The 19,436-nt window shown below is 41.0% G+C and overlaps 2 protein-coding genes across 8 annotated transcripts in view; one reads left to right on the top strand and one right to left on the bottom strand.

The window, feature by feature from the left end:
• PGRMC2 (progesterone receptor membrane component 2) lies at positions 1-11,576 on the top strand. 2 transcript variants are annotated; one of them, XR_010831098.1, is made up of 4 exons: positions 1-514; positions 8,064-8,146; positions 9,473-9,628; positions 10,357-11,576. XR_010831098.1 is itself a non-coding variant. In XM_048078103.2 (3 exons), the coding sequence occupies exons 1-3, from the start codon at positions 16-18 to the stop codon at positions 10,452-10,454; spliced, it is 753 nt and encodes a 250-aa protein (XP_047934060.2). In that variant the 5' UTR covers positions 1-15; the 3' UTR covers positions 10,455-11,576. The 2 variants fall into 2 exon arrangements, 1 of the variants encoding a protein (XP_047934060.2); XM_048078103.2 differs by lacking the exon at positions 8,064-8,146.
• Positions 11,153-19,436, bottom strand: part of LARP1B (La ribonucleoprotein 1B) — a 40,714-nt gene continuing 32,430 nt past the window's right edge. For all 6 annotated transcript variants that reach the window (XM_066995982.1, XM_066995978.1, XM_066995979.1 and 3 more), the window contains one exon: positions 11,153-18,703. In XM_066995982.1, the coding sequence (XP_066852083.1) occupies positions 18,467-18,703 (237 nt within the window). In that variant the 3' untranslated portion in view covers positions 11,153-18,466. The remainder of the gene's footprint in view (positions 18,704-19,436) is intronic.

Below are 19,436 nucleotides of genomic sequence, written 5' to 3'. Positions count from 1 at the left end.
GCCGTGCGCGCGCGCATGGCGGGGGAGGGGAGGGGGGAAACGGGGCAGCCTCCGCGCAGGCGCGGTAGCGGCGCTTGGCCCAACGAGAGGGGCGGGGAGCGGCGGCGGCGGGGGCGTGTCGCGGCGGGGGGGAGGCGTGGCGCGGCGGGCGCTGTCCTGGCGGTGATGGCGGCCGGCGGCGAGGGGCGGTCCGGCACCGAGGGCAGCGGCGGCGGCGGCGGCGGCGGGGAGGGGGGCGCGGGGGGCGGCGGCGTCGGCGCGATGCTGCTGAACGTGGGTCTGCTGGCGCTGGCGCTGCTGGCGGCCTACCGGCTGTACGCCCGCTGGGCCAGGCGGAGCGGGCCGGGGGCCGCCGGGCGGCCGAGCCAGGCCGCCGCGCTGCCGCGGATGAAGCGGCGGGACTTCTCCCTGCAGCAGCTGCGCCACTTCGACGGCGCCCGCGACCCCCGCATCCTCCTGGCCGTTAACGGCAAGGTCTTCGACGTGACCAAAGGCAGCAAGTTCTACGGGCCCGGTGAGCACGGGGAGGGCGGCGGGCGGCTGCCCGCGGGGCCGGGCCGGGGCCGGGGCACGCAGGAGGGCGGGCGGTAACGGGGTGCCGCAGAAAGCGGCCTCGGGGTGGGAAGGCGGCCGGCGTGGCTCTCGGGGTCCGAAAGGCACGGCCGGGAAGGCGTGCCTCGCAGCCGGCCCTGCTCGCGCTGTAGGCCGCCGTGGTGCGCCCGTGCTGTGCGCGGCGAGGTGGGGGCAGCTTCGGCCCTCGGCGCCTTGCCCCGTGCCCGCTGCTCGTTTGCTTGCTTAAACAGCGGTGCCTCGGAAAAGGCGGTCTGATCAAAGCGTGTAGGAGCCTTCCCGGTAGGTGTGACGAGCCTCTTTGTATGGCGGGTGCAGGACGGAAAGGACACTGTGTGCCTTTTCCCCAGGAAACGATTCATTAAGTCAGTTTTTTGCTTTTTTTAACCTTAGGTTACTAAAAGAAAAATACATAACCGTGCAAATCTTTGGTCCTTACCAGGGAAGTGACGAGCAGTGACAGCACATTGAGGCTAGTGTACTCCTGCTCCCCTCAAAGTTTGTGGTACCAGCTCTGCTGGCTGAAAGTGCCATAACTGAAATGTTTTTCCGACTGGTACTGAAAAAGTTAACGCTGGAGGCTGAACCACCTGGCCGTGCCTCGTTTATGTCTGTTGACCGGGAAAGCAGAGAGAATACAGCCTGGTGTGCTGCAGCTTTCGTACCCTTCATCGGACTAGTTCTTTCGTCTTACTTGCTTCAGGGATTTTTAAATTGAGACCTGTATGCTGGTGTAAAATGCGGGTAATACCTATGTTAATGAAACGTATGTTACGTATGCATACGAAGCTTAAAACAACAGCCAGTTGACAGATTCCTTCATAACTTGCCCCATGAAAGGATATTGAGCCATAGTCTAAGCATTCATTTTAACTGTTGTATATCAAACATGAGTTCTGGCCTCTTCATTGCAGATACTGTCACTGGTTCACATCCTCAACCTCTGGAGGCCTGTTACTGTGAGAAGGCTAAAGCTTTCTGTTCTAGGATGTCAGTCTGCTTTTTTGATAAGTGGCAGCAGCTGGTTTCCCTACAGCAGTGCATCCAGCTTTTCGTGGAGCGGAGCAAATATGTTTGTTTGGGTTTTAACCCTGTAGCGAAGGGTGTCCTTTTGGTAACAGAACTGACATCAACTTTCTCTGCTAGGTGGGACCCTGAGTGCTAGGATGGTGATGCTCAACCTGTGCATCAGCTCTGTTTTCTACCAAACGTGTTGATTTTTGAATTGTGCTGACGTGGTTTACCTGTGTGGATGCATGTCAGGAGGTATTCTCTTGCAAATATTTTCTGGTTGAAAAGGAAAAAACAGCAAATGGGTGGTTGGAGGCCTTCAAAGATCTGAGAAGGGTTGAGTGGAGAAGTCTTCTTCAGCTTCTAGTGGTACACCTTTCCAGAAGGACTTCTGTCAGAGTAGCTAGACGTCCATGGAAGTTCTCTTGGTAATTTTATGCCTTATAAAATGCTGGAGTATAGCAAGAGAAGTGTAAAGCATACTGACAGAGCAAGGGCTAAATGTTCTTTAACAGAAGAAATGGTTGAGGACACTGGCTTTGCTGACAGTGCAGTCTGGGACTGTGTGCTGCTCGTGCTTTGTTGAGGTACTGATGCGAAACAGCTTCAGCTTTGAGGGCAGCAAGTAGCATTGGCTGAGGGCTTGTTATCGAACCGCAGGTATTGCTTGACTGCTGGGTGATTGCTGAGTAACGCGGCTGTCTCAGAAGCCTTCTGATGTCTTGAAGTCTGTTCTTTCTTCCTCACTACAGTTTGGATGCAAAACTGTTTCTTATTTTTCTGCCTCTAGCATAAGGCCTGTAGTGCACAAAATTGTCCTACAGTCCAGATCTTTGTCCTACAGTGGAGATTCTATTAAAGGTCCCGCCAAGCTTTGATTTTATTAGAAGCTCTGCTATTTTTAAATTTCCATCCACTGAGTCCTGTCATGCTTTGGTCTATTTCACTAAAGAGCCCGCTAAATACCTACGGTTAAGATTTAAAACAAAAATGGACAGACTGTTCAAGTCATCCTTTCAAATAAGATTGAAAATTTCAGTTTCTTGAGCATTTAATCAAAACAATTTTCAAACTTTTTTTTCTTATGTTGTTTCCTCTAAGACTTCCACAGTTTATCCCAGTGGTAATTAGTCTTTGGTATGTCTAATACATTTCAGGTGAGAGCAGGAAGGTTGTGTCACATGTTCAGCTGTCTGGTCTGTGCCTCCAAGAATCAGTCAGCTTACACTGAACTCTTTCAAAACCTCACTTACACACCTCTTTTCCAAAATGCTGCTTCCTGGGATAGTCCTCTGTCTTGCGAGCATACCCTTTGTTTCAACGCTTTACTTTTAGTTGTATTCAATATTGCTTGGGTTTGTGCCCAGATGAGTAAGTGTTCTAGAATGCTTGGTTATTAATCTTAATTAATTACCTTTCCCTTTATCATCTGCAAGCTCTAAAAGCAACAAAGCAAACTGTTAATGGCTCAATGTTAAAAGTATCATGGAACCAGAACATCAGAGGAACTGTTGGGGAGTGATTTCCCCATCTGTGATCACGTCTCGTGTCTTAGACTTAGTGATCAATACCTTTCCTGCGTGCTGTGTTGGTTTTTACACCTGTGTCACGAGGCATAGCTTTTACTGTTTCAGCTAGGATAACATTAAATTTCACAATTGTTTACATTAAGATTCCTGGTAGTTTATTGGTCAGTCGAAGGGGATAATAAGAGATAAAGCACTCTTAACAAATCTTAATATTAATGGAGTTTAAATTGGTGTGCTAGTATAATGCTATAAACAGGTTTAGTTAGACAAACTTACCAAATACTCTGTGCGGTTATGAAAAATATAGGCTTTAGAGCATGACAAAGCAGGATTATATGTGATCCAGTGTAAGCAGCTGTTCCACATCACTTCTTGGGTCTTAGTTTTTCACAATTAAAAAAAAAATCAATTTCCTGATTTTTTCCATCCCCACATTTTCACTGTGAATTCATTTCTAACCCACTTCTGTCTTTCAAAGTGTCACAAAGGTGTCTACTTCCCATTTTTCTTCCAAGAAGAATATATTAGGTAGTAGTAGTGTTTCCTTCCACAAATACCTCCATCATATTTCATTTTTCATTAGGGGAAAATTAGCTTCGCTTCATGTTGCAAATGCAATAAGAGCTACAATTTCTGATACTAAAGACTGAGAAGATCTGTAGTAAACATTGCCATTTCCTCCATCATTTGTATAAAAATAACCCGAGGCTGCCAGACTTCCTTTGGAATTAAGTGCTATAAGCTTAATTGTGGCTGTATTTAAAAGTTACCCTCCTGGTTGGTGCTGATGCTTTTGAATACTTCCTTTCCAAGAGCATGGTACGGCAACATGAAATACTGCAGGAGGGACACGTGCTGTGTCTGGAGGGCTCTGTTAAGGGTGGCTTTATCTTAAGAACACAACAGGCCAAGGGCTTACAGATAACTATAGAGGATAAGATTGGGGGGAAGTGCTTCCTGTAAGGTGTGGGTCTTCTGTGGTTTATTTTGATGCTTGCCAGCTCCTCCGTGTCTGTAAGGGAGGTGCCTCTTGCCCCAAGACTCAACTTTTCAAAAATACAGTGTTTCTGGAAAATTACTACCAGGAGAAGTAGAACCAAAAAAAGTTTAGAGCCATTCCTTGAGAGCAGGGAACAATGCAGTGGTTTTGTGCAGGAAGATGCATCTCTCTGCCCTCCGCTGCTCCTGCTTTGTGTCTGTGGGCTCCTTCCCTCGCCCCTTAATAGGCTGAATATTAATAATAATATCAATACCTTAAGGAATCTTAAAACTGGAACAGCTGTGTGTTTGATGGAAGTTTGGTAATGCTGTCTGTTTGGATAAATCCCTCGTTCCTATTAAATCATTCAGGTTCTAGCCACCTGAGGTCTGGGGGCCAGGCAGGTATGCTGGAGGTGTGATTTATTGCGGTGTGATCGTCTCACTGTTGTCAATGACTTGTAGGTGTGCAATCCCGTACAAAGCAGGGAATCTCTCTTGCATGCAGTCAGAAACCTGGCCAGCATCGCTCGCCTTACTGAGGAACAAAGCAGTGGGCAGAGCGCTTCTCGCTAAGGAGATGCGGGGTGATCTGCGTCCTCCTTCAGCGTGGAGCTGCCTGCCAGGAGCCCCTGACAACTGAACTCCTTGCAGTGCTTTTTGTCTGCCTCTTCAGTTCAGATTGGGTCGGTGGTTCTCGTGCTTACCTCACGGAGGTAAAGAGAAAGCAGGCAGGAGAGAGAGAGGCAGAAGATTCGAGGCCCTCTAGCCCTGTGCCCAACAAGTCAGATGTAGGCCCTAAATCCGTTTTCTAAACAGTTCCTGTTTTAGCACGTAGACTTCGTGGATCATCCTCGTAAGAACACTTACTTTCCATGCAAGTTGTAACTTGAGGTTGATCCAAATCTTTCCTTTCATGTGAATCTGGAGCAGTGAAGTTGAAAATGTCACCCTGAATTCCAATGATATATCTTACAAGAAAGCTGCTGCTTTTAAGCTGCATCTCAAAATGGCTTTGTATAATTTGTAGCTTTTTCATTCCCTCGTAAGAGAAGCAACACTGAACTAACATCTTGGGATTCAGATGGAAAATTTTAAACACGTAATGGAAATTTTGCATTGATTTTGACCGGAAAAGGTAGACCAGGTGGTAAAACAGTGCAGCCGTCAATAAATTCCTGGTCTTTCTCCCTTTGTTCCCTTCACTTATATTAAAAGAGGGATTTGTCCTTATTCTTGTCTGCAGCTTAAAAGCTGCCTGTGAATTTCCAAGCTGCAGACGAAGCCGGGCTGTGCTGCCAGTGTCTGTGTGGCACACATGGGTGCAAAGAGGAGCTGCAGGGGTCTGCATGGCTGGGGACTGCTTGGAGGATGCTCCCAGAAATGGAAGCTGCTTTACAACTGAACCTTGTTAGCCTGCGTGGCTTCTTCGGAGAGCTTGCATCAGCCTGGTGAGAATGAGTGCCGTTGTGTAGGTTATGGTATCGCCTCGTTAGATACCGAGCCCGCGTGCAGCTGTTGGCAGTGCAGGTCCCTGCACGGCACTGGAGCAACCAGAGCTCGGTGAGCAGTGCTCGCCTCCACGGCTGGTCCTGGAGCAGTAGTCTGGGATCTTCTGCAAAACTGGTATGCAGCTGAAGTGCTCAGACAGCCCTGCTGGTACACCGAGAATATCTACTTAAAGTTGGAGCTCCAGCATAGGTTTGGGGGGAATTTGTGGTCAAATCATTTGAAAATTCAACCATGTGCTGTTCCAAGATCCAGCTTAGTGTTTTTTGGACCAAGTGACTGTAAACAGCGCTTGCGAATAAAAACTTCAGCTTGGATAGCTTCATCTCTCTCTGAAAATTTTTAAATACGGTGTTTTAATGTTACATTTATTTTTCTGTGTCTGCTGCTCTTTGACATATATAAGCAAAGAGAAATTAAATAATCATTTAAGATCCAAAAACAGGCTAGGAGGTGCTGAAATCCTGCTCCCGAGTACAGGAATTGGAGAGGTATTTTCCTTGGCTGAAGAGAGTTTGATTTTGCCAAGTCTGAAGCCTACTCAGTTCATCTGTGAGTAAAGATGAATGTCAGGCTGGAATAAATTCATCAAGAAGTCCAGATTTTTAATTGGATCCTGGAAGGAAGTGAGAATCTGCACTTGCTGGGGGCGGAAGCAGGCGGTGGGGAGCAACATTTTGCACCTGCCCCGGCTTAAAGAAGGACATGCTTTATGCAAGGTAGGGTTATAAGGTAAACGGGGACTTTACACAGGGAAACAGGCAGTGTGCAAATGTGGTGTGACAGATGTGGAGATAATGTAGGCAAATGCATAGTCTCGATAACGGTTTCATCTCAGAGCTGAGCTTATGCTAAAATAAAGGCTACGTAGCAGTGTTTCCATGTGTGAAAGCAGGGATGGGAAGAAAAGTGTTCTTCAAGGAACAGACTTTTCCTTGGTGTGAGGCTCAGAGCCGTGTGTAGCCAAGGAATGTGTAGGAGATGTTTTAATGATTTTTGATCCTTGCCTGACTTCCTTTTGTTGCTGTGAGATGCCAACTAGGTGTGGGAGGAGAATTGGTTAAAGAAGATTTGGACTAGGAAGTAGCTAATCTGGGGGTTATAGGAAAAGAAAATGGTTGAAATTTTGTGGCAGTCTTGAAAAATTGGTTTAGTGTACATACCTTTGCTACTAGCATCTCTCCTTACAATCTCTTCAGTACGTGTATCAGTGATGCAATCAATTATTTAGAACAGGAGCCAGTCTAAATAGACAGGCAGACAAAAGGAAACAAAAGAAGGACTGACTATAGGTAGGAGTTGCAGAGAGAATTGCATCTGGTCGTGAAAGAACTCAGTGGGAGGACTGTAAGGATCACATTAATGTCTGCCACGGAGTAATGCTCACGAGGCAGGTCTTTTTTCCCCGAGTTCTCCATGCTTGCACCTTCCTGAGTGATTCTCCCTAGAAATCTGATGTGCAAAACACCTTTTTAAGACCATTGCACCATTTAAGACCATTCATGTAAAAGTGAATAACAGACAAAGGCTTACAGCAAAAACCAGCCCTGTATATTCTACATTAATATAAAATGCTCTGTTCAATCTCTGTGTAGAAGTATCTGAATAGAAGCTTTAAATTTTCAAGTAGATTGCTTGTATCGAGATGTCTGAACTTCTGCTTTAGCAACTCTTTAACTAAAGTAAAGCCGGGCTTGTACTCCTTTATTTTTTAAATGATCATTTGTTAAATGATTCAATAGTTGCTTTTTAGTAAGGGATGAAAGAATGTGACACATCTTTAAGTTACGTTTGCAGAGCTGGAATTTGAGATGCTGTTGAGGTTTGAGGGCTTGTTTTTATCAGTCAGCATTCTGCTGAACACTTGGACCTGGCTTGGTGGTTTCTCTGTGGCTCCTGAATACTTCTGTAGTAAACGTGCTAGAACACATAAAATCAGTTCTAGAAAAGGAGAAAAAAAAAAAGTTGTGGTATAATAACACTGCCTTACATTTGCAGAAATTCTGGATCCATTAGTCTTAAAGTAAACTGAGATGCTCTAAAGGCATTCATGCTTTCAGCTAAGTGTGTTATTGAGATATAAGGGTGTTCAGGGCTTGGTACTGATAAATACAAAGTAATTCTCTCTTTAATAGAAATACTTGGAATCAAGCTGGTGGATCAGGAGGTGGCCTCTCAGCAGTGGCTGTAAAGCTCCATGAACCACTAAATGCAGAGCTGAAGGGAAGGGGCAGTGTCCTGCTCTAACGCTGGTTAGCCAGAATTTTGAGAACGGATTACTCAAACAGCCAGCAGAGTTTATGGAAGCTTTGGTTTAAACACTTCAGGGAAAGGAAAAATCTGGGACAAAATACTGTTGGCAGGGAGGTTACATAGCAAGTTGTAATTGCTCTCAAGGATTTATGGATTGCATGTGATTTTTGCAAAAGCAGTTTATAACTTTGTGGTCCTGTGTTCTTCATTCAGAACATGAACAGCTGGATGAGCTGAATGGCGGCTGTTTTGGAGTAAAGCAAGACTTCCTGTTGAAGAGCTCTGTTACATTGCAGGTGGTGGCCATTACTACCTCTTACCTGGTTTATGAGAAGTGACTAGCACACTAAATGAATAAATTAAACATCTTGGTATAGGTTTGTTTTCAGTTTCTGAATCCCATTTTTCAAGACGTTTTCTTAAATAGCACAGACGTATTCCCTGATCACAGAGGTGGTTACTGTGGATGCCATTCCTGGAGCTAAATATCCGAAAGGACAAGCACAGGGGTGCTGTTAGTCATTACAGCAGTAGGGGTGAGGGACAGTGCGTTTCCACTTGCTTATGTTCGTTCTTACCATGAGCGCTGCCCTTTCTTCAGGCTGATGGCCACTGTTGTCTCCAAGAGGTGAGCCAGAGAAAGGTCCTGGCCTATTTGTTTTCAAATAGAGACCACTCTTTGTAATGCTTTGGGCATTTCCCTGCTCCTTAGCCACTGTTAGTGTAGAAAATTTTAAAGTGTTGGGGTTTTTGTTGTTGTTCTTCTGTATGTTTAATTGAGCTGAATTAAGGTAGTTGGTTTTAGGTTAAGAAAAACTAAGATAATGGTATGCTTGGAGTTCTTTGAGTTTGGGGAAGCCAGTTATCAACCTCATTCTGAAGCTATTGGTTTACAAATCATCCCACTCCCATGGCATTATTTCTTTGAAAATTTTAGCTTTGAAAAGCTCAGTATTTTATCAGTGTCTTTGTGCTTCTTTGTGTCAGTCAAAAAACACAAGGGAAGTACTAGTTTTACATTGTTAACATGAAGATCGGTGCAGTCTTCAGGAACAATACAGGACAGGTATATGGGTATATGATCTGCTGCCCAAAATAAACGAGGAAAACCACTTGCAGTGTGATTTCCACAGGCGTAAGAAACGTGTCAAAAGACAAGCTGTCTGTCAAGTTATGGTGGTTCTATAAGTGAAGTGAAATGATTGATTAGCACTCTAAATGGATTTCTAAGATGTCTATATAATTTGGTTCTGTTCATGCGTGACTTTTAAATATTCTCTGTTTTGCTTAATAGAAGTAGCTTTCTTTTGAATTCCAGCCTCCAGTCTCTTTGGAATTTGCATCACCTGACGTGCACCGAGTGTCAGGGTTTTTTCCAGATACCCCTCCAAAGCTCGTTTTCCGATTCTGCTTCTCTCAGCAGACTTTATCTCCGAGTGATACTTAAGTTTGAATTGCAGTGTTGTTGAACGTTGAACAGCCATGGTGTTGAAACTGCTGCTGTTCCTGTCACTGCAAAACTGTGGGACTTTTGATGCACCGCTTCAGCAGATTGTAATGAATTGAGATCAGACACCATAAACAAAGACTTGAAGGTATTGGTTTTGTCTTTTTGTTTCCAGAGGGTCCATACGGAATATTTGCTGGCAGAGATGCCTCCAGGGGACTAGCAACTTTCTGTCTAGATAAAGATGCACTCAGAGATGAATATGATGACCTATCGGACTTAAATGCTGTACAGATGGAAAGTGTAAGAGAGTGGGAAATGCAATTTAAAGGTAAATTCTCAAATGAGAACGTCTTTAGCTTAAGGAAATGCTTTTAATAAAAATGACTGATTTGGGCTCGGGGCATCTTTTAAAGAGATGTCGATAGCAACGTTAACGCAGTGTAGCTTTCTTAGGAAATGACCAGGAATTTCAGGAATTAGTGAGGATTCTACTGTATCCTGCTATAGCTTTTTCAGCCCGCTGACTTTGTACAAGAAAGGTGTTCTCAGCTATGCAGCGTGGAGTTTCACTCCTGAATCTGAGTGTAGCTTAGCCAATGAATTCCTGCTCTCACGTCGTTGGCTTTGGCTTCCATTGAATTATGATTAGGACTAAGAGCTGTTTTGGCATGAAGGGTTGAACAAGTTTGTCTTGAAATAATTTCTGAGGAGTATGAAAGTATGTCTCTGGAGGGAGGGGAAACAATTTTTCACATTAATTGAAATCAAAACAAGCTGAGGGAATTTGTGCTGGATTTAGTAGCAGTGTTTTCAGCCACTGTGTGATAAACCTGGGCTGATGAGCTGTGGGAGAACTGAAACAAAGTACTGTGAGCAGAAAAAGTGGTGAGCAGCAATGGTATTAAGATGGTTTTAAGAGCTGAGCTTGCTGATAAATTGCCATCAGTTTCAGGGATTCAGGCTCAGAACCTTAGCATGTATGGGAAGAAGTGCATTTGCAGCAGTGCAGGCTAACTAGCTGTATTTGATTGTAATGGAATCATAAATCTCTTTCAGAAAAATACGACTACGTAGGTAGACTCCTAAAACCAGGGGAAGAACCATCAGAATACACAGATGAGGAAGATACCAAGGATCACACTAAACAGGAATGAACTTTGTAAACAACCAAAGTCAGGGGCCTTCGGAACTGCAACCTCTTAATCCCCATCACAGAATGTCCTGCATCTTTGGGTACAGTTCATCTGCTGCGAAAAACATTCAACAGGTTTTGTACAAGGAAAATAATATACTCACAAATGAAGATTTGAATACTAGACATTATTTGTGCTGCCAACCGTTTTGTTGCAGTTTATTTGTAATGTCTGGTAAGGCTTCGTTAGTGAAGAGGGGCCAGGGATTTAAAGGCAAAAACGCTATTCCTTTTTATCAGTAAGCTGAAGCCTTTTCAAATAGCATATATTACAAGCTCTCTAAAGACGCGAGTCTTCAAGCTCAGTGAAAGATTTGAAACTTGTTTCATGTGTGTCTTCTCCTTCAGCATTAAAGAAAGATGTACTCATGTACATCAGTATCAGTAGGTTAGACTACTGAAACTGGTGTGAAAATGTGAATTTCCAATTTTGTTTTGTATGTGGGCGTTAGTAGCCCTGGCAGAATACTTCAGTTCTCTACGAGAAGTCCATGCAGATCAGGATGGGGGTAAAATTCATCCTTTTCTCAAAAGGATTGGGTAAAACTGTTTCCTCTGCAACAACTGTTATCTGAAGCCTGCCCTCCCCACCTTCCTTTTTCCCATTGTCTAAATCAAATCGAATATTAATTGTGCCTTATTTCGCTTACATAGACTTGAATTGTTTTAAGGGAAAGCCCCAAATTGTGGTTTCATAGTCACTACAAGCAGCATTGAGACTGAAGTTAGAAAGTTCTGTTGACTGGAAAACCTTGATGTCATTCTGTGTATAGAATGTAAAAGAGGAATACTCAGTGTTACTGCCATATGTTAATACTACATATACTTAAATTAGCATTGTGATGGCCAAATGCATACTCCCATGCTTCTTTTTAAGTAATTAAAAAAAAAAAAAGTCACCCTTCCTCCTCTTCCAGAAGCTGCCTAACTTTTGGGAGCATAGCCTTCACACCCCTGTAGAGTGAAGGGGAGTGCGCGCGTGTGTATGTGTGCGTGTCTGTCTGAATGCAAGACTTGGGAGGGATTGTTTCTGCAGATATTGTAAATACGAGTACCATTTTAATAAAGCATGTACAATACCAAATGTGCTGTCAGACTTTATGTAGAAGCTGCTAAGCAGAGCTGGAATATGATAGAATACAAAGTAAGGGGAAGAAGTCTGGGATGTGAAACGTTTGTTGCTATTAATATTGTTCCTAGCTCTTGGGGTATTATTTTTAAAGTCCCATCTTTTGGAGAACCTGGAAGACTTACTCAGGTAAGCACTAGTTAAAAGAATAAACCCATGCCAATGCTGTTATGTTAGAAAAAAAATGAACTGATTGTAAATAAGGGAGAAGCATTCTAGGAAAAAGTATAACATGCAGTAAGAGGACTGTGTCTCACGTCACTTACAGGACCAGGACGGTGGAGATCAATACATGTGTATCACTCAACATCTTGTGGAAATTTCACTGTCTGCTTTGCTAAATCTGTAACTGTGACACCATTAAGTTTGTGTCTCACAGCTTTATGGCTTACATCTGTACTTCCGCTTGCAGTTTCCACCTGTGATAAGTCTACAGTAACAGATTTCTATCCATCTATTCTGTTGAATTGTAAAGTAAGAAATTGCAGGAACTACTGCATTTTTATTACTGTTTGACTGAATGAGTTTTATATTGATGTAAATGAAACAAAAATACACCATTGAATCACTTGTAAATCATGCGTCCTAGAAGGCAGATTCATTTCTCTTTCTTGCATGTCCACGCTTGAAATATAAGTTTTATCACAGCAGAAGAAATAACAGAACTGAAGCTATTTCAACAGAGTTATCAGGTTACACTAGCAGGTTCTTGTACAGGCTGAACAATCCAGTTAGGCATGTTGGCTATTCAGTTACTGAATATAATTCATGAAAGTGCTGGTTTCTGTTTAGGTCACATCCTTGTTTAACTGAGCATTGATGCAGTGTCCAAACTTCTGTTTGCACATTATTACTATATTAAGTATCTACTAAGTGTCTAACACTGCTGAAATGCTGGGCATGTTAGTAAAACTAACCACAAAAATATGTGTTTTAGGTGGAAGAGTGGGGAGACCAACAAATGAAGAAAAGCTTTCTTGCACAGGACAGCTAGGAGTACTTCAGTGCTAGTTCTCTATCTGGACACTTGACTTTTTTTTTTTTCTTTTAGCAAATCTCTCTATAAAAGATTTCACACTTCATTTAGAGTATGCCTTTCATTTTTAGCTTTTGCTCCTCATGATGGCATCAAGACGTGTAGCTGTGGAACAGGAAAAGAAGGCTTATGGCAGTATCAAATAGGACAGCCAGCTATAAAAATACACATATGATTGTTACAGCTTCTACTGTACAAAGTCATGGCTGCAAGTTCCTAACGCCTGACGTGAGTTACTCTGCTATTTACTCGTTACAGCTATTACTGTTGCTACATCTGGCATAGCTGTAGCTTTAGCTGTTTATCTTGCTTGTGTCTGTTTTATGTAGAAACTTCCTACCACAGAGAGAACAGTAGTGACACATACGATATGACTTCCAAACCCAATGCAACTTTTTCCTTTCCCTTGCTATAGGAACTGCAATGAAGCTTAACAGGATCAAAATTAAATGAATGTTTTTCGATCTTTTTAAAAAGTGCATTACTCCAATCTTCTATGGTTTAAGATTGGTTAAATAGGAAAGTGATCAAGGATGGGTAAAAGGATGATTTTTGCTTTCACGTAATTTAATGGTAATGGTGAAGACTACAAAACAAACTATACTTCTGTCATTCTATGACAGCAGTATGTTACATAGACTTAATCCAATATTTTGATGTCTAGTAGATCTAAATTTGTCTCATTCAGTCTGCATAAAATCTCTTTAGTGATTTTAAAGCTGACAACCTAAGACGCTTTAAAGCATCCTGTATCTTTCATTTCTGCAAAAAGCTGACACACAGAGCAGGTAGTTCAGAACAACATCAGGTCTGTAGAAGCTCCAGTGCAATTAGTATTATTTTTTTTTGGAGACACTCAGCCTTACAACATTTGTGTCAATCACTTAGTCAAAATTCACTATAAACTACTGAAAATGACAGTCTGATACTGACCATGTGTTAAATTTTTGTTTAAGCAACATAAGGGGCTTGAAGGGAGGATTTCTTCAGTAGAAACAAAATACACTTCCAGGTTAAGATACTGGTTATTTTCTTAGGCTAGACTTAACCTAGTTTAAGAGCAGTCATTTGTTTTGACACTTCTGCCTCATCACTACATTGCTTCCCAAAAAATTCTTTCTTAGAGCAGGAAATTTTAAAATCTTTGTGGTTTTAAAAAGAAAAAGTGCCATGTTTTTACCTAATCTGAACAGACCAAATTTTCAGTAGGCACTTCAGAACTATCCTTCCACATCCTTGTAATTGTTCATATGTTTTTTTTGAGCTAGAGCTACTTTTCCTTGGTTAAGATTTGTATTTTCTACCCTTCAGAGTCTAGACACAGCATTTAATAGCAGTTTGGTACTTTCTGCTTCTTGTCTTGTTTCAGTTTAAATAGTTATTCTAAGCTATTATAATATTTTAAATTATTTTTCTATTTTTTTCCTTTCTGTGAGATCAAGTTGATTTCAGTATCTTCATTGATACCTATATGATTGAAGAGTTCAAGAAATAGTTAAACCTTAGTCTTTTTTTTTTGAGTCTTTGATACTTGTTTTCTCCGTGCATTGGTGGGTGTTTTTGTGTTGGTTTTTTTTTTTCCCTTCAGGAAACACATGCATTGTTGTATATAATAATACAAAATATTGACCAAGACCTAGTACTTTGAATATAACAGCCTTTCTAACCATTTCTGTTTGGTGGCTTTTTTTTCTTTAGGGTGAAGCTGTGTAGTTTTTTTATGAAGTATTTCTGAAATTCATTTATGAAGCCTGGGTTTCTAATGAAGTCCTGTGGCTTTATCTTCCTTCTTGCAGTCTTGGTTCTTTCCAATTTTTATGTTACAGATAAAAGTATAGGTTGTGGGGAAAAAAACCTACTATAACTGTCATCTGACTCATTTTTTCAGCTATGAATGAAATGATGTAATTGCAGTTGTAGATTTGGCAATTTAGGCCTTTTCCTACTTACAAGTAGTAATAACGTTCTTCTGGCCTTAAAGGATTCAATATGGAAACCAAATAAATAATTAAGTATGACCGTTACTGGTAAATCCTCCCACAGACTTCCAATTTATGGTTAAAGGTGAACGTTTATTAGCAGCTGTTTACAGGCAGGGTTTTAGACTTGCTTTTACTTGACCATGTGGGCCAAGGCTAGTTCTAATACCAGTTAAGGGTTGTTTATGTGAAAATTAAAGCAAGAAACAAAACTCACCCAACTCAGAAGTCTTCCCTTCGCTGGGGGGATTCTTGTGTTTCTGTGCATTTCACTGTACCAGAAGGCAGCAACTTTGTGTTTCATAGAGCTCTAGTCTAGCAATGCGACCTTCTTGCAAAATTCATGAGAAAATGTAATTACCCCCATTCTGGTTACAAACTTTACTTGTTTTCTGTGATGATAATATTTTATTGACCTGTCACATTTTCAGGTAACTGGGCAAAGCCTACAACTGTACTGTGTAAGCCTTTTTAGAGGTTTAAAGTTCTGTATTTGTCACTTGACCACAAGCATTCATTTACTGTTGGAGTATGAAAGCTCCTTTCTAGTGACTGACTTGGATGCCCATTTTAGGGGAGTATGAAGACTGCAATTTGGTTTTATGTAGCTGAAGGCATTAACTCTTTTGTTATTAAAAAGAAACCACAACTAATCAGCTTTGATGGTATTAACACAAAGCCTTGCCTTAAAACTGCTAACCTTGATGCTTAGAATTCTTTAAAATATTATGCTGCTGTTTTAGCTGTACTTTGAAGTTTTGTTATTAGTTGGGTCATATAATAATACCACCTCTGCTTGCTGTGTAAATTCCATTACCGGGTTAGGTTCGGGGACTTTTTTTTTAACTTCACTTTTTAGTGGAGTTGTGGAAGTATTACACAGTCCTGTATTTCTCTCTCCAAAACTCTGCGATGAAGAGAGCAGATTTACAATTATAGGTATGGGTTAGTGTAGCTGGAGGATGGCTCAGTAAAAGAACATCAGCTAATGCTGACTCTCAGTCTGAAAGGAGGCCCAGTGTGGTTTGCCACCTCGGCACAGCAGGGATGCCTGAAGCAAAGCTGCCATGAATACAAACTAGTTTCTGTTCTGTTATCTCATGCAGAAACCGAAATCCCTGTTAACCCTGTTAAACTCCAGGAGATCAGTTGTGCAGACAGGCTACTGCTATTCCTCGTAGAAAAATGTTAGCTGTTCTCCATGAAGAACAACAGCTGTCTCCAGTCTTGTCTTCCCTAAAAAGCCTTCAGAATCCAGTATTTTGAGCAAGACTAAAGAAAAACCTTAATGAATGAGTTTAAGCAAGGTATAGTTTTGAAGTATTGATGGAGTCATTTTTCAGCAAAAGAAATGAAGATAAACGTACACAGAATTCTGTAATAAGCACACAAGAGTGTTTCGACATGTGAAAGGTCTAAAACTTGTTAATTATTTAGCAGAAAAAATGTTAGATACACTCAGTCTTAAGACAGACAAACTGTGAAGGTTAGCTTAAATGGACTTACCAGGCATTGGAAAGGATGTTGGACACTTGTATGCATGTCCAAAGACAAATCTATGGCTCTGTAACATGAATGCCAGTTACAGAAAGGTGTTGAGCCTTACAGCAGAACAAGCTGCTTAACCAGTACTATCTTTGGGCTTTATTCTAAATTTTGATATTTGTGTTCCCAGCTCAGTTACGCTGCTGCTGTTTGCATGCTGCCTCGCTCTGCAAGGGCAGCAAGGAGGGAGCCAAAGGGGGCATTCCTGAACGCAGTCAGATGGGGCTGCTTAGACTGTGTCCCTTCAGGTGGGCACCAAACTACTCTGCCTACGGAGATCACCAAGACAGGGACTAGTCACTGTCTTTTGCCTTCAGCCATATTTATCATTCACCTCTCATTTTTCATTTTGAAATACACAGTCACAAGAACAATCATTATGGAACTTGGAAAAAAAAGCTGGCTTACATTTTAAGAACCTGCTTCAGCTTGGAGAAGTCCCCTAATACCTTCATGCAGCAGAGGCAACAGGAATTCACATGCAAGCCTACAACCTTAGACTCTTTCAAGGTGATTTTTTTTCACACTTTTGGAACAAAAATAAATTAATACACCATTATTAGAGTTTTTTGGGTTGTTTTTATAAAATTTGTCAAAATATCACAAAATTACACACTAAAAGCTTAATCTGCATATTGTCCAATGAAAAAAGTGAAAGGAAATATAAGTATTTCTTTTATATATAACTTCAATCCAAATTTACATTTTCATCATTTTCATGGATAGCAAGAGGCAGGGATCGAACATGGGATTGAGATGTGTCACTTCAGCATATTGAAAGGATGTTACTTAAGTGGCCTGTTATAAATGAACATGAACAACTACTAAACAAAAGGCTCAATTTTGTATTGAAACTGTTAACTGTTGGTCAAGCCACTGCTACCGTACGCATTTACAATGCAGGCATTCATAATTCATTTCAGTGAGATTCACAAGACAATGACTGAAAAAAATTAATGGACTTTTTATAACAACTTCTGAGATGTGATACAAGTATGAAACTGCATATAATAAGAATGTTCATTCTGTTTGGACACATTCAGGGGTTAAGGCAGTTGTGCTAGACAGTTTTCAATTGAAGGCTTTTTCACAACTAACCAGTAACAAAAAGCTGAAGTTCTTTTCATCTACCCTTGGAAGAAATAAATTACTTGCTCAGTTAATTTTGATTTTTTTTTTTAAAATCAAAGTAAAAAAAATAAGAAATTACAGGATATAACCACCTCTATCCTTTAGCTACAGAAATGAAGTTGTATTTCAATAACTTAAATTCAGTGAAATTGTATTTAGACCTGTTTGAAATTATTTAATCTTAGCTAGCGCAATTTAAGCAGAACTTCATTCAAATATTGCAAAATAAAGCAAAGAAAAAGTTCACAAGGAACACTTAGTTTCCCTCCAGACTAATTTTTATTCCTTGAAATACAGAGAAAAAGTGTCTTTAAGAAGTTACGCCTCTTCTTTAAGGGTACTTTATAATCATATGAGAATTCAGATGAAAACACCTCTCAAATTGAGAATAATTTGAAGTTTGCTATTTTAACAACCTGCACAAATTGCAGATACTGTATGTTAATTTAAGACACTATGAAATCAACAGATCAATTTTTCCCTGTATTTTACTGTTGCCTATTAATAACCAGTATTGAAGGAAGTATCTGCAAAACTATCCCAGTTATGTCCACTCAAACTCCATACTTAATACTAACTATGGAGACCCTGAAAAAAATAGATACTATGTCTTTAAATAGAATCCAGCAATGCAGTTTCATATATAGCTGCACATTCTTGAGTGCTTTTACACAAAAACATACTTTTTATAGTTACAGATTTGAGAGCAAACCAATCACATAGATCCTTCTTTACATTTAAAATTATACATATGTCATCTTTTTTGCTTTGGTAAAATACAAATAATGGGAAAATCGGGACAAAGAATGCACAGTAAATAAGATGGATATATCATACCTTTTTTTAAGAAATACGAGCTGAAATGTAAGGCATCCCCAAAGTATTTTTTTGCATATGCAAGGAATGCAGTTTTTTGTAAACAAAAGCTTGAGAAAAGCAATACTGAAGCCAAAGAATCTTCCCTAGGACCTTCCTGATGATCCCAAAACCAAGAATGACTCTCCTAGGGTAAGCGTTTTGGAACTTAATCCTCTGAAAAAGAAAATGCAAACTTTTGTCTTCCCATACACTTTTAATCACATATTAGATTGGCTCGCCTTGGAGATCTCCAAACTGAAATAGCGATGTAAAAGTTGATTCTCAAGGGCGCAAGTCTATTTTTCTGGTACATCACTTTCTATCAATTTTGTGGCAGCATTATTATGACCTACTATGTGCGCTTGTGCAGTATTCCCACTGGTAATGTCTTCCAGTGCCTGGGACTGACTGGCAGCTGTGGGATGAGCTGCAAGAAGCGTTTTAGAAGAATTAGACAGTTGTCTGCGATGACCTGAATCCTCACCTGTTGCAGCAAATGGTCTCCTCCTGCCAGGCTCTTCACTAATAGGAGGCTAAAAATAAACATTGGTAGTGTGTTAGAAGTTTTCCTATAAGGCCAGGTATTTGTCTTTTCATATACTCAAAGGACCGAAAAAGAGCATTCTGTAGCTGGGCCCTTAGTTAGGCTTAGTAATCTTAGTAGTTATTCTTAGCTCACTGATGATAGTCTGGCCCTTTAACTAAAAGTGTAAACACATGTCAAATTTAGGACTTTAAACCATCTTGGAACATTATTTTATAGTCACTGCCAAGTAGTTGCCACAACTCCTAGAAATGAGGACTGCAGAGGATGATGGTAATGCAGTAGTATGTCATAACCCAGTTAGGACAAGCATGGCAACCCTATCACCTGGAAGCACACAGTTGAAGATTTCAGCATTCTACAAGAAGGATGCATTGAATTTAGCATACTAAGTCACAGCAAGGACAATGCCTGTTAAATGCCTGTTAGAGTTTGTTAAAAAAAAAAACAGCTTATTGGGCTTTAATTGATTTTTCCGAATTCCTAAACAGCATAGAAGTAATCTGTCTCATCAGATGACACTGTATTGAGTAGAAAAACCCTTGAAGTCCACTTTGGTTAGCACTTCGTATCTATTTACTGTATCTCATTACACAACACAAATGATTCAACATTTAACATCCTAGCCCCAATATTTCAGCACCATAGTTTGCTTTGAAAAAGCACATCTAGAACAAAACAACGCATTTATCATTTGAGTTTAATTTTTTAAATCATGCTTT

The sequence above is a fragment of the Anser cygnoides genome, chromosome 4, assembly GCF_040182565.1.
Source record: "Anser cygnoides isolate HZ-2024a breed goose chromosome 4, Taihu_goose_T2T_genome, whole genome shotgun sequence".
Classification (NCBI taxonomy): domain Eukaryota; kingdom Metazoa; phylum Chordata; class Aves; order Anseriformes; family Anatidae; genus Anser; species Anser cygnoides.
The sequence above is the reverse complement of the archived record's forward strand: the minus strand, read 5'-3'. Positions and strand labels throughout refer to the sequence as shown.

Coding starts and splice junctions, on each gene's coding strand:
- PGRMC2 (XM_048078103.2), top strand. CDS start 16: ATGGCGGGGGAGGGGAGGGGGGAAACGGGGCAGCCTCCGCGCAGGCGC. Junction 515..9,472: donor CAGCAAGTTCTACGGGCCCG/GTGAGCACGGGG, acceptor TTTTGTTTCCAG/AGGGTCCATACGGAATATTT. Junction 9,629..10,356: donor GTGGGAAATGCAATTTAAAG/GTAAATTCTCAA, acceptor AATCTCTTTCAG/AAAAATACGACTACGTAGGT.